We start from the raw sequence: 15,503 nt of genomic DNA on the forward strand, positions 1-15,503 counted from the left end.
CATCTATCGTTTTTTTATTTATTAGTATTTCATGATTGGCAGCATTTTGTGAAATGCACTACAGAAAAACAAAACAAATGACAGTAACGTCCCTATTTCAAGCACAAAATGTAAGTGGAGTTTATGTCAGCACCTGAGTTATAATTAAGTTATGCTTATTACACCATGTTTGTGAGGGAACAGTTTGGTTATTTTTGCCCATTTAAACAGACTACTAGATAGGCTATGTGTTAAATATAGTATTTAAAGCTATTTTTAATATCAGCTCCTGGTTTATAACTGCTGTACTGGTGTAGGAAAATCAGGCAGTCACCGTTAGCAGTCAACAAAGTGTAGGACAAATTATAGATCTGCTTTGTTCTTATAATACTAAAACACTACTACAGTCTCGTGTGGATTTGGAGACATGCAAATTAAAAATAAAGACTTGTTTCTATGGAGGAAAAAAGTGCGTGCAGATTAAATACGTGTACATATACAGTTGCAAGAAAAAGTATGTGAACCCATTGGTTTTTTTGCATTAGTTGATCATAAATGTGATCTCATCTTCAACAAAGTCACAAGTATAGATAAACACAATGTGCCTAAGCTAACAACACACAAAAAAATTGTAATTTTTCATGTCTTTATTGAACACATCCCATTAAAAATTCACAGTGCTGTGGTGAAAGTAAGTGAACCCTTGGATTTAATAATTGGTCGATTTGGGCTGAACGATTAACCGAAATAAAATCGAAATCACAATATAACCCAGTGCGATTTTCAAACCGCGAGGGCTGCAGTTTAATTAATTAAATAAATTGTCTCAAAGCGCTGCCCGCTGTGCTGTGCCTATGTGCCTAGATGTTAACCAGTTCCAATGATTCCTTCAAGTCTTAAGCTGTCTCTCTCGGGTTCTTTTAAACTCATTGAGCTTTTGCTGTGTGCCCTTTGAGTCATCTTGGCTGGATGGCCACTTCTAGGTAGAGTAGCCACAGTTCTTAATCGTTTCCATTTATAGACAGTTTGTCTAACTGTGGACATATGAATATCTAAGCCCTTTGAAATAACTTTGTAACCCTTTCCAGCTTAATGCAAAGCAACATTTCTTGATCGTAGGTCTTTTGAGATCTCTTTTATGCGAGGCATGGTCCACGTCAGCAGATGCTTCTTGTGAACACCAAACTCAAAATGTTTGAGTGTCAAAGTAGCTCTTATTCACACCTCCAATCTCATGTCGTTAATTGGATGCCAGGTTTGCCAACTCTTGACTTTAATTAGCTTTTGTTGACGTCTTTAGCCAAGGAGTTCACTTACTTTTTCCACAGCACTGTGAATATTTAATGGGATGTGTTCAATAAAGACATGAAAGATTATAATTGTTTGTGTGTTGTTAGCTTGAGCACATTGTTCTTTGTCTATACTTGTGACTTTAATGAAGATGATCACATTTTATGACTAATTTTAACAGAAAACCATCTAATTCCAAAGGGTTCACATACTTTTTCTTGCCACTAGATGCAGCAAGTAAGGTAGGAAGATAGAAGGCACATATTATATGATTATTTTATGCTTTTCACATCTGTTCATTATAATGCATTCAAATCACATGTACTGATCTTCATTTCTACATTTAATGAGATGCTGTACTACACTAGGCATTGTTGTCTGTCAGTCTCTCTGCTAACATTCTGAAAAATAATAGCTCTAGCTAAAGTTTGTCTTGCTTCTTGTTTTTCACAGCTTGTCTCCTGCTGTGTCTGATTGTTTTAATGTGTCCAGGTGCTGCATCTCAGTCAGCCTGGGGCGGACGTGGACATAAAGGACCTCTCTCTAGTCCACTGAAAACCAAGTCAATAATGGATGGTGAGATACTGACTCAAGCAGACATGCACACACACACTTAAGTTTTATTCCTGCACTCAAATACTTGAACACACAAGCAAGTACTGATAAATTTCAAGATAACAGCTCACATTCAAACACGGTCTCTTTTTCTGCCTGCCGTCACATGCCAACTTTCTCTTTGCTGTCCTCTGATGTCACCACGCCAGAGTTCAGGGAATATTTTGTCTTTTTATCTATAATAGAATGAGAGACAAGAGAATGCTAGCACTGAGAAGCTTCTTTTTAACCCATTCTTTTGTGAAGTTTTTCATAAATATTTTCCAGTTTATTTTGAATGAGGATACATAAGGGTGTCATAACAAAATTTAACTTTTCTTCCTCTAATGCAATTGGCTAAGGGTGATCTGACCTTTCTTATGTAGAAACTTTCACGCCAGCTCAGTCTCCGCTTCCATCTGTTGACTTTCATTTCTGTTTCAATCCTGCATTAGCTTGAAGAATTACTTCATGTGGTGTGAAATAGAAAGTGTCGGTGCTGCATTCTGCTTTGTAGCATAAACTGCACTCATGGTGTTTTCTGAAGAGCAGAACCAATATTCAAAAGAATCAAAATGTCAGTCAGAAAGATGCACTTTGAATAGAAAAGTAGCGGCTGGTGTGGTTCTTGTTTAGTGTGTTTTCTCTCACAGAGGTGTTCATTTTATTCTATCCACAGCGTTCCAGGCTCCGACCCAGAGGAGCTCTCGTGGAAATGCTCCAAAGTCCTACGCTGATGAGGTATGTCCAGATACCATCAAATATATCCCTGCATGTCTCAGATAGTGGTAAAAATACACAGCGGATTTATATTTTTGCAGGATACGCTTATCCACACACAGGCCAATACAAAAAGAGTGATTAGGCTAACACTACTTCATCTGTCTCTTACAAACACACACTGATTTTGAGTCCATAGCTGCTCTTGGCCAGCATACAATACTCACAATTTATGTTTGTTGTTCAAAAACTGTGTGTTCTACCAGCTTATTCTGACTTATCTTCTTGACTCAAGGCCAAATCAATTTCCTCTTGACACATGCTATCTTTCTGTTTGAGATTTGGGACTAAAGCAATCATGGAATGTTCTTCTAAAGAAGCTTTTTAATCAACTCAGACACTGTCACTTTTAAAGTTGAGTCCACAGAATGATGGGCTTCATTAAAGCACAACTTTGTAAATTTGAAGAGAATAATGGCAGGTTAATTTAGTTTTGCTACTAGCTTCTAGTCTGAAGATAAAGATCAATTAGTTTGTCATCAGTGTAAGTTGCTTTAGCACAGCACTTTGATGCGTCCTCAGGGTTTGAATCAGCTAGCATTTGATCATCTTATTCAGATGAAAATTAATAGCGTCCAAAGAGTTTCTTATCCTCTCTCTCTCTCTCTTTCTCTCATGTGTATGGATCCTCTTTAATTCAAAGCAACATCTGTATTTCTCACACAAAAACTTGGGTAAACAAAATTAATGTAAGTGACATCAAGAAATGTCAGTTATAGTTTGTTTGCTACAGAAAACATAATGTGCACTAAAATAATGTTCCTGGTTTAATACAAATGAAGCTCAATCAGCAGCATTTGAGAAAAAAAAAAAGCAGCAAAAATCAAGGTTACAGTGAAGCACTTTCAGTGGAAGTGAATAGGGTTGGAGGGTTTAAAGGCAGAAAAGCACTTACATTACTTTCTCTACATTAAGTCATTGTAGGGTATACGCCGTTACGTCATCATGCCAACAAAGTTGAAATTAAATACAACTTTACACAGAAAAGATTAGTAAGTGATTTTATCACACTAAAATCATGTTAACACTCATATACACCAGTGAGCCAAAACATTATGACCACTCACAGGTGAAGCGAATAAAGTTGATCATCTCCTAACAAGGCCACATGTCAAGGTCCGAGTAGATAAGAAGGTAACCGAAACAATCAGTTATCTTAGTCAACGTGTTGAATGCAGGAGAAATGGGCAGGAGTAATGACCTGAGCGACTTTGACAAGGGCCAAATTGTTATGACCAGATGACTGGGTCAGAGCATCTCTGAAACGGGAAGTCTTGTGGGGTGCTCCCGGTCAGCAGTGTTGAGTACATACCGACAGTCTTCTGGGGAGGGACAAACCACAAACCGGCGACAGGGTGTTGGCCGCCCAAGGCTTATCGATGCGCGAGGTTAACAAAGGCTATCCCATCTGATCTGAACCGACAGAAGGTCTACTGTGGCACAAGTCACAGAAAATTTTAATGATGGTTACGGGAGGAATGTGTCACAACACACAGTGAATAGCACCCTGCTGCATATGGGGCTGCGTAGCCGCAGACCAGTCAAAGTGCCCATGATGACACCTGTCTACCGTCTAAAGGGCCTACAATGGGCTCGCGACTGTCAGAACTGGACCTTGGAGCAGTGGAATAAAATCACCTGGTCCGATAAGACCTGTTTTCTTTTACATCACGTGGACGGCCGTGTACGTGTGCGCCGTTTGCCTGTGGAAATGATGGCACCAGAATGCACTGTTGGAAGACGACAAACCGGTGGAGGGAGTGTGATGTTCTGGGCAATGTTCTACTGGGAAACCCTGGGTCCGGCCATTTATGTGGACATCAATTTGACACGTGCCTCCTACCTAAACATCGTTGCAGACCAGGGACACCCCTTCATGGCAATGGTATTCCCTGATGGCAGTGGCCTCTTTCAGCAGGATAGTGCGCCCTGCCACACTGCACACATTGTTCGGGAATGGTTTGAGGAACATGATGAAGAGTTCAAGGTGTTGCCCTAGACTTCAAATTCCCCAGCTCTCAATCCGATTGAGCATCTGTGGGAAGTGTTAGACCAATAAGTCACATGGCGGCTCCACCTCTAACTTACAGTACTTGAAGGATCTGCTGCTAATATCTTGGTGCCAGATACCACAGGACAACTTCAGGGGTCTTGTAGAGTCCATACCTCGGCGGGTCTGCGCTGTTTTGGTGGCACGCCATGGACTAACAGCATATTAGGCAGGTGGTCATAATGTTTTGGCTCATTAGTGTAGTTTATATCTTGTGGGTATACTTTTGAAAAAGTGAGTTTCTAGCATTCACGGATTGGCACTGTTCACTTCCACTGTAAATGCCTCATTATAACCCAAAATGATTTTTTGTGGTAATCAACATTGTCACAAATGCTATCGATTGAGCTTAACTTGTATTGAATCCAAAATATTCCATTAAATCGAGTGTTGTGTGCTTGATTTATATTTTCACAAGACACACACTTGCACTCTGCACTGTCAGAATATTTCAAATGTGACGATACACTCCCATACCAGCATGCCTTTGTAACATCCCATCTCATCCGAGGATGACAAAGCTTTCGACGTTGTTTAAAATTCCCATCCACACGGTTGCCTGAAACACACTTATACAGAGAGCTCAATAATCATACACAAACATCTGTGGCAGTAGTTAAGATGTAAACAGGATGTCGACACATTTGCCTTGAGCAAAATTAGCACAAATGCATCATGAGAAGTAATTGCTCGCGTCCTCGCCTTTTTTTTTTTTTTTTTTTTTTTAAACTGAAGATTACCCGAGTGCTCATGGGTGAAGCTGTGAAATGAAATGGTATTTGGAGGTGCTTAATGCTGACAGGTTGAGAGAGAAAATACAGGTTTCTTCCCTTCTAAATTACAATGCCAGAACAAATGCAGCTCTGCAGCATTTTCAATGAAGTGAATTAAATGGAAATGTGTCTGCTCACATTTTTCACTTGATGGTCAATTACCATGTCCTCAAATGGTTTGTTCTTAAAAAGCTCTTAAAACCTGTTTATTTACCCTACAGAAAAGCATGATACTTACACGATACTGTAGTCACATATTGCTTTCTTGTTTTTCCTCAGAGGGAGTATTTACAAATGGCCACTTCATGTAATTTTACTGATCAGTTAGCTTTGTGATCATAAAAAGACCAAGACTGATTTTCAGCCGTTATCATGCTCAGTAGACCCACGCAAGCTCATGATGTTTAAAGTGCTTGTTTAATCGTAGAAAGGTAAATAATAGAAATAAAACTTGATATGCCATCTGCATATTCTCACCATATTGATAATGTTTGAAGTGAATTGAGCAGGAATACTGTACCGTCCATACCGTCTTTTTTTTATTAATACAGTGGCAAGAAAAAGTATGTGAACCCTTTGGAATTAGCTGGTTTTCTGCATTAATTGCTCATAAAATGTGATCATCTTCATTAAAGTCACAAGTATAGACAAAGCACAATGTGCTTAAGCTAACAACACACAAACAATTATAATCTTTCATGTCTTTATTGAACACATCCCATTAAACATTCACAGTGCTGTGGAAAAAGTGAATCCCTAGGCTATAGATATAATATATATCGGACTGTCGGCTACCCTGCTCTCTATATATCGGAATTGGCCATTTAAAAACCCATATCTGTCGACTACTACTAGAAATCAAATAATAAACCACATCTTAAGGTTTTACTTGAGCTGTTGATAGTGCATTTAAATATATAAAATATAATGTGTAAAAAAATTTAATGCAATTAATCATGCTCCTTCACGCATACGTAAAATCCATATAAAAGTATGTATTTTCCTACCATCTGATCAATTCAAGCTTGAAATACTTTTAAATTAATTTTTTAAAGAGCCACATCAGTAGTGGGAATTTAGCGTGACTCAACAAACCTCATTGGCAGCACAGACACAGAGTAAGAGCCGCTCACACAGGATACCATTCTTGACAGTTGGATGAAGCACAACAGAATTCAGGGATGTCAGGATGTGATTTTCAGTGTTTCAACTACTTCTATCTTGACATAGTGCACAATGGGGAAAACCAGTGAGAAATCATCTGACTGATGCATATGTACATAGGTCGAAAATTAAAGGTAGTGCAGACGGAACGCAAGATTGAATATTGTGAAAACAGGACAAATTGACCAATATCGATTGCTGTCGACTGTAGGCTTGTTCAGTGATATGGGAATAAAACAAATTCTAAAGCCACTTTTTGTATTGTCTCTAATCAATGCTTTGTGGGCCTTTCTCAGCAAATACTGGTATATGCGATTAATTGCAATTAATTTGATTAACTGGCATGTCATGTAAATACAATTTTTATGAGCCACATCATCATCATGAAAGTGATCTCCTTAATATTTGCTTATACTGGAGCACGGAAATAGTAGATTGAATTAATATTAAGCCCCGTTTACACCTGGTAGTAAAACGCATTTTGGGTGATCCAATCACAAGTGGTCAGCGTTAATACAAGTGGAAACAGGTTCTAAAACTTTTTGTGATTGGATATGAAAGTTGTTCGTCGATATCGATTTAAAAACAAACAAAAAAAACAGGCTGATACCAATATTTTGCCGCTTTATTTTGTCATTAGATCATTGTTTTACTTTGCAATTATTATTTTTTTAATGTAAAAAAAAGTGGTAAAAAAAGCTTTTTCACTCTTCTAACAATAAATAATATAATAAAGGATAATGCCATCCAGAACGCTAGAGGGCGCCGCTTGCTCACACAGTACTGACTGAAGCGCTTAATGCAGAAACGCAGCCTTTTAATGTTTAGCAATCATGCTAGGTCATATTGCGATTTCAATCTTAATTAAATTAATCATGCAGCATTTATGGATATCCGATTAATCAAGATGCATGAAGGGTAAATGTGCTAAGTTTCACATTTTTCAACTGCACAAATGTGTTTTCTGTTCTTCAAGTCAGTGTTCTTTGATATACAGTGCATTCAGAAAGTATTCAGGCCCCTTCATTTTTTTTCACATTTTATGTTGCAGCCTTATACTAAAATGCTTTAAATTATAAATGAATATAAATAAATACCTTTTTTGGGTATGATGCGACAACCTTGGTACACCTGGATTTGGGGATTTTCTGCCATTCTTCCCTGCAGATCCTCTAAAGCTTTGTCAGGTTGGATGGGGACCGTGGGTGAACAGCCATTTTCAGGTCTCCAGAGATGTTCGATTGGGTTCTAGTCCGGGCTTTGGCTGGGCCACTCCAGGACATTCAGAGTTGTCCCTCAACCACTTTTGCATTGTCTTAGCTGTGTAAATAGGGTTGTCCTGTTGGAAGGTGAACCTTTGGCCCAGTCTGAGGTCCTGAGCGCTCTGGACCAGGTTTTCATTATGGATATCTGTATTTTGTTGCGTTCAGCTTCACTTCAACCCTGACCAGTCCCTGCCGCTGAAAAACACCCCCACAGCATGATGTTACTACCAAAATGCTTCGCCGTTGTGATGTTATTGCGCAGGTGATGAGCGGTGCCTGATTTCCTCCAGACATGACACTTGGAATTGAGGCCAAACAGTTCAATTCTCATTTCATCAGACCAGAGAATCTTGTTTCTCACAGTCTGAGAGCCCTTTAGGTGCTTTTATATGTGTCTTGCACTGAGGAGAGGCTTCCGTCTGGCCACTCTGCCATAAAGCCCTGATCGGTGGAGTGTTGCAGTGATGTTTGTCCTTCTGCAAGTTTCTACCATCTCCACACATAATCTCTGGAGCTCAACCAGAGTAACCATCGGGTTCTTGGTCACCTCTCTTACCAAGGCCCTTATCCCCCAACTGCTCAGTTTGGCCGGGCGGCCAGCTCTAGGAAGAGTCCTGGTTGTTCCAAACTTCTTCCATTTAAGAATTATGGAGGCCACTGTGCTCTTGGGAACCTTCAATGCAGCCGACATTTTTTGGAGCCTTCCCCAGATCTGAGCCTTGACACAATCCTGTCTCTGAGCTCTGCAGGCAGTTCCTTTGACCTCATGGCTTGGTTTTTGCTCTGATATGCATTTTCAGCTGTGAGACCTTATATAGTCAGGTGTGTGCATTTCCAAGTCATGTCCAATCAATTGAATTTGCCACAGGTGGACTCCAATCAAAGTGTTGAAACATCTCAAAGATGATCAAGAGAAATGGGATGCACCTGAGCTAAATTTCAAGTGTCATAGTAAAGGGTCTTAATACCTGTCAATGTTATATTTCAGTTTTTTCTTTTTAATACATTTGCAAAGTTATCAAAAATATGGTTTTTGCTTTGACATTATGGGGTATGGGGTGTAGATTGATGTGAAAATAATAATAATAATTTAAAGCATTTTAGCATAAGGCTGCAACATAACAATGTGAAAAAAATGAAGGGGACTGAATACTTTCTGAATGCACTGTATATTGACAAAAATATGCATGCATTGTTTGCCTATACTGTGTGAAAAGTTAGTAATTATGCTTTGAAATGAAATAACTAGGCTGGGCTGTAAAACTGTTCAGTTTTTATTCAGTGCTAATTTTGTTTTATTTATTAAGTGTCTTGATTAAAAAAATTTCCAGTTCCAGGCAACTGTTATACATAGTCTGCACTTTATCATCTCTATATTTAATGGGACATATCTCTTTCAAAGACTGAGATGTATTTTTACAATATTCTTCTGCAGAACACAAACAAATGTATTTTGAAGGATATATGTTTTTTTGTCCATACAATTCCAAAAAGTCAATGGAGTCAAAAACTTTCAAACTCCATTAAGGACATAAAGGCAGCATAAAGGTAATCCATATGATTTCAGTGGTTTAATCCGTCATCTGAAGCAATACGATCAGTTGTACAGCGCTCTTCGCATGCGTCAAGCGCATGGAAGTGTGAACGAGCTACTCGTATGAATGTGCCAAGGAGACTGCTACTGAATAAGGACTTAGATATTTGTCTGTTTCTCACCCAAAGCAATCGTATCGCATAATAAGACATGAGTTAAACGACTTGAGTTGTATGGATTACTTTTATGCTGCCTTCACTCCTTTTTGGAGCTGGAAAGCTTTAGACCCCATTGACTTACACTGTATGGACAAAAACACCTTATGCATCCTTTAAAATATCTTTGTAGGTGTTCTGCAGAAGAAAGAAAGTCAAAAGAGTTTGAGACGGCATGAGGGTGAGTAAATGATGAAAGAATTATAATTTTTGGGGATAAATATCCCTTTAATATGTGAGAAGAAAGAGAGTGTGGAGTGACTGGGCATTGTTACTGGGGAAAATGCTCAATTATTTATTTATATAGGTTGGTATACAGTTTAGCGGTCATTATATAAACATCATTGACAGTAGAATGCAGCAACTGACCTTCAGAACGAAGTATTCTAGTGGGCACTGTTATGGTTTCTGTTACTGAAATAAATAATTCTTTAAAAGCCTTCTGAAGAAATTCTTCTGAAAATACCATTAGGCATTCAATGCCACAGGTACTATCTTTACAGAGGTAGCATAAAACACACAAGAGGAGGGCTGTATTTCACATGATTCAGGATGGGAAAGTGGTCTTACTGCTCTGTGACTTGTAATTAGATTTCATCTCCATTTGTCCTCTGTTCATAATTTTTTCCCTCTGTGCTGTCAGATCACTATAGAGGACAGTGACTCAGATGAGAATGCATCATTTGTTAAAGCTTCAAAGCCAACACAAAAGTAAGTGGTTGTTTACATATATGCATTTATTTGAAATGTAGAAAGAGATTGAAAGCTCATCTTAGTCTGATATGCATTGCAGTATCTCCTTAGATTTCCACTTTGTCTATTTGTTTTAGTACTTTCATTGTCTATTTAAAGTTGTATTTTTATATTCATTTGGAAAGCAAGCACGGTAAAGCTCTATGGAAAAACATAAGAATGAATGATAGCAGTAATAAAGACAGAACCTTATTGTTTGACAGAGAACCATTCAAAATTGATTCCTGTTACTGACTGTCAGGTACATACTGGACAACAGTGAAGTATTAAAATGAAATATTTAAAATAAATAGGAAAAACATTTGGTGTAAAGAACCAATTTATTATACACCGATCAGCCACAACATTAACACCACCTGCCTAATATCGTGTAGGTCCCCCTCATGCCTCCAAAACAGACCCGTCGATGCATGGGCTCCACAAGACCTCTGAAGGTGTCCTGTGGTATCTGGCACCAAGACGTTAGCAGCAGATCCTTTAAGTTCTATGGATTGGACTTGTTGGTCCAGCACATCCCATAGATGCTCAATCGGATTGAGATCTGGGGAATTTGGAGGCCAAGTCAACGCCTTGCACTCTTTGTCATGTTCCTCAATCCATTCCCGAACAATGTGTGCAGTGTGGCAGGGCACATTATCCTGCTGAAAGGGGCCACTGCCATCAGGGAATACCGTTGCCATGAAGGGGTGTACGTGGTCTGCAACAATCTTTAGGTAGGTGGTACATGTCAAAGTAACATCCACATGAATGCCAGGACCTATGGTTTCCCAGCAGAACATAGCCCAGAGCATCACACTGCATCCGCCAGCCTGCCTTCTTCCCATAGTGCATCCTGCTGCCGTCTCTTCCCCAGGTAAACAATGCACATGTACCCGGCCGCCCACATGATCTAAAAGAAAATGTGATTCATGCACCTTCTTCCATTGCTCCATGGTCCAGTTCTGACGCTCACATACCCATTGTAGGCTCTTTCGGCTTGGACAGGGGTCAGCATGGGCACTCTGACCGGTCTGCGGCTACGCAGCCCCATACGCAACAAGCTGCGATGCACTGTGTGTTCTGACACTTTTCTCTCATGGCCAGCATTAAGTTTTTCAGCAATTTGTGCTACAGTAGCTCTTCTGTGAGATCGGACCAGATGGGCTAGCCTCGCTCCCCACACGCATCATTGAGCCTTGGGCGCCCATGACCCTGTCGCCGGTTCACCGGTTGTCCTTCCTTGGACCTCTTTTGGTAGATACTAACCACTGCATACCGGGAACACCCCACAAGACCTGCCGTTTTGGAGATGCTCTGACCCAGTCGTCTAGCCATTACAATTTGGCCCTTGACAAAGTTGCTCAGATCCTTACGCTTGCCCATTTTTCCTGCTTCCAACACATGAAATTCAAGAACTGACTGTTCACTTGCTGCCTAATATATCCCACCCCTTGACAGGTGCCATTGTAACGAAATAATAAAGTTTATTCACTTCATCTGTCAGTAGTTTTAATGTTGTGGCTGATTGGTGTAAATGCAATTTAAATAGATTCTAAGTCTGACATTTGGCATTGGGGCTGGGTAAAAATATAGATTTTTCGATGCATCGCAATCTTCATTTGAACGATTTCAATATTTATTCTTAAATCCCAAAATTGATCTTGAACTCTATACAGCAACCCTCTACAATGTGAGTAATATGCAACTAAAAATAACCGTGAATAGCCACAGGCAGGTTTATTTTCATATTTTACTCACCAGTGATTGAGTAGAATAGTGGCAAAGAAGTTTAGCACCGAGATCCTTCGGCAGGGCCGGACTGGGACATAATTTCAGGCCGGGAGTCTCGCACTCATCCAGGCCACCCAATAAACCCACAGCAAATTGTAAAACCACAGCTGATGGTGGGGATAATGATTTAACAATACACTTTACGCTAAGGTTGTATACGTTAACGCATGAACATGCAACATTCCAAATTAGGTTTAAATACATAACAATGAATATTTGTTAATGCATTTGATCATCTTAGATAATGTTAATTTGTACATATTGTTCGTTGCAATCATGTTAAATTACCAATTCTAAATATTACACTGTATTAGTATGTGTAGAGATTAACAAAACCAAGATTACAAATGCTGTAGAAATATTGTTCATTTTTCATGTGATTTCACCGTGTAATATTAACAGTTTCACAACCTTATTTCAGCGTGTTACCAATACATTTAATGAAAAGCAATCAAACAATACCTCTATGAATAGATTACCCAAGATGTAAATATTATCATGCACTTTCTTAACGACTTCTAAACTAACTTTTGTTCACTGAATAGTAAATAACTGTCCTCTTTATTCTCTTTCTCTGATTCATCTTGTCTTCATTGGTGATTGAAATCTCAGCACAAAAGGAAGGATTTATTTATTTGTTGTAAATATCACTCCATGTTGCAATAATTTGCTATCATTATAGGGCCTAATTGAACTTTTACATGGATCAAACATAGTGCTTGTGTGATAAGGTTTTTTGTTGTTTTTTTACAATACCATTATAATATAAAAAAGAAACATGCATTGATTGTATTTATTCATTATTCTTAATTTTATTCTGTAATTTTATCATTCAACTGAACCGTGCACGAGCATTTAGACACTTTCGTTAGCTGCGCTCTGTCCATGTACTAAATGAATGTGCATCCTTGAATGAGCGGGGTTTCCCGTGCGTTTACTTGAACTGCTCACGTACGGTCAATGGTATGTTCCATTTTAGGGGTGGCCCAGATTAGTCAAGATTAGCGGATTCGTGATTTATTATCGAATGCCAAATTCAGAAATTGTTGATCAAATACAACAAAGAAAAATTTCATTCTAATCACACACACCATTTGACGTGCCTCTTTTTAAATACCAAAATTAGTATTCGGTTATTCTACATGTGCAGTAGAGATGTTTAACCCAGCCCAAGCCCGATGGGACCTGACAAACCGTTGGGTTTTGGACCAGGTTCGTGTCAGTTTTTCAACTACTGAGACAGTTAGGGGCTGTTCACGCTGTTTTTCTATGTAAACAGAGCATATCAGGTTTGGCCCTTAAACATGTTTTCTGTTGGTTAAGAATGCAGTGTTACAGGCAGTGACAGTTTGAATATTTTTGTTTGAAAGATTTTGTTAGTTCATAGCTGACTTTGCACTTTATTCCCTGCTATTCTGAGTACAAGGTTCCCACTCTCATTGAAAGTCCTTGAAAGTACTTGAATTTCAGACACATAAATTCAAGGACTGAAAAGTCTGTAAAAATAGACTTAGGTCCTTGAAAGTGCTTGAATTAGGACAGAAAATAGGGCTGAACAATTAATCAAAATAAAATTGAAATTGCGATATGAGCTAGTTTGGTTATCAAAACACAAGGGCTGCAGTTTAATGAATCGGTCTGCATGTGCTGCTCGCTGCATGTACTGTGTGTGCACGCAGCTCTGTTCTAATACTCAAAGCATGTGTGCGTGTATTGCACACAATTTTAATCATTCACGCCAGTTCCACATAACGTGGGGAATTCTAGCACACGTGTATTTACATTAACATGTACAGTAGTTGGGAATTTGTTAACGAAACTACACAGATGTTCAAATCAGTATTTTTTTCTTTCTATTGTAATTCCAGAGTCAGTACGATTAAATCTGTGCTACTGCATCTATCTTGCTCTCTCTCTGTATTTTTCTCTCTTGCAGTATCCAGCAGCTCATTGGACACTTGTCGAGCTTAGTATGAGCGCGCAGTGATCAAAGGAAGTGCATTGTCGCATATTTGCTAAACTTAAGTTCCCAAGTATGAACCTGTTATTTTTAAATGCAAATGGGTTTATTCCGTGCTCTGCAAGCGAACGTCACGCTAAAACTTTTCTCTTCTATTTATAATCAACGAAGCTGTCTACAGTGCAAGTAGTGGAGCGATTTAGTTTTGCCTTATTACATCCGCTCGCTCCTACTACAAGAAAGGCAGAAATAGCAAAAATGTGCCATGTATAATGCAACCAGGACTACTCTGCTGCAGGGTGAAGAGAAAAGTTTAAAACAGACAACTTCATTATACTGATGAACAGCTGTTACATCTCTCATCTGCATCTGACCTATACAGATATTTTCAGAATCAATGTCAAGTAGACCTATGTACCAATTTACATAAAATTCTAAATATATGATCATTAATATATTTATTTTCAATAAACATTATACAGTAATAAACAATTTCATCTGTTAAATTTCAGTTAATTTTAACTTTACTCTGGTGAGCATTGACTTGATCTCTTAATGGGATAGTTCACCCAAAAATGAAAATTCTGTGATAATTTACTCAACTTTATGTTGCTGCAAACCTGTATGATAATATTTCTTCCTTGGACTCAAAAGGAGATGTTAGACAAAATGTTAGTCTCAGTCACTATTCACTTTCATTGTATGGGGGAAAAAATGAATGAAAGTGAAAAGTGACTGAGACTAACTTTCTGCATAACATCACCTTTTGTGTTCTACATAAGAGAGAAATTGATATGGGTTTAGAACAACATGAGGTTGAGTAGTCTTGGCAGAATTTACATTTTTGGGTCAACTATCTTTTGAACTACCTGTTCAAGTATTTGTTAAAGGTATTTGCCAAGAAAAACAACATATATGACTTAACACATGATTGCATTCCTTGCTGAAAACAAATGACTGAAGAGAAGGGCTGTAATGTAGGCTGTATTTTTTTTAAATCCCCCCCAAAAAATACTAAAGTGAAATACAGAACCAGTATTGCTGTGAAGTAAAGGGGAGCTGGTGTTCCATGGGTACGAAACGTGCATGTTTGAGCAAGTTACACCCCAGCTTTATTTCCTTTTTTCTGTAATGCATCTTTTAAAGTTCTGTTAATAAGAAAGCAAGTGAACTAAATAAGCACGAACTCTTAAAGTGACATTTCTCTGTGCGGTCAGAGCCACTTCTTTGAGTTGGAGCGAATCAGGTGAACAAAAAGTTGAGAGAGAGACTATTGTACCCTACAAAAAGTTATTTTAATTAATCTGTTTTTACTTGTTTTTCAGTAAAGATATTCAAAAATAATTTAAAACAAGGTACATTTACTTGAGGAGCTA

The 15,503-nt window shown here is 38.5% G+C and overlaps 1 protein-coding gene across 1 annotated transcript in view; it reads left to right on the plus strand.

Moving 5' to 3' along the window:
* mre11a (MRE11 homolog A, double strand break repair nuclease) overlaps positions 1–15,503 on the plus strand; it is a 93,048-nt gene that overhangs the window by 74,092 nt on the left and 3,453 nt on the right. Inside the window, exons 16-18 of the mRNA XM_051665653.1 lie at positions 1,762–1,845; positions 2,543–2,604; positions 10,288–10,355. Of these exons, the coding sequence (XP_051521613.1) occupies positions 1,762–1,845; positions 2,543–2,604; positions 10,288–10,355 (214 nt within the window). The remainder of the gene's footprint in view (positions 1–1,761; positions 1,846–2,542; positions 2,605–10,287; positions 10,356–15,503) is intronic.

This window comes from Myxocyprinus asiaticus, chromosome 31 (genome assembly GCF_019703515.2).
Source record: "Myxocyprinus asiaticus isolate MX2 ecotype Aquarium Trade chromosome 31, UBuf_Myxa_2, whole genome shotgun sequence".
NCBI lineage: Eukaryota > Metazoa > Chordata > Actinopteri > Cypriniformes > Catostomidae > Myxocyprinus > Myxocyprinus asiaticus.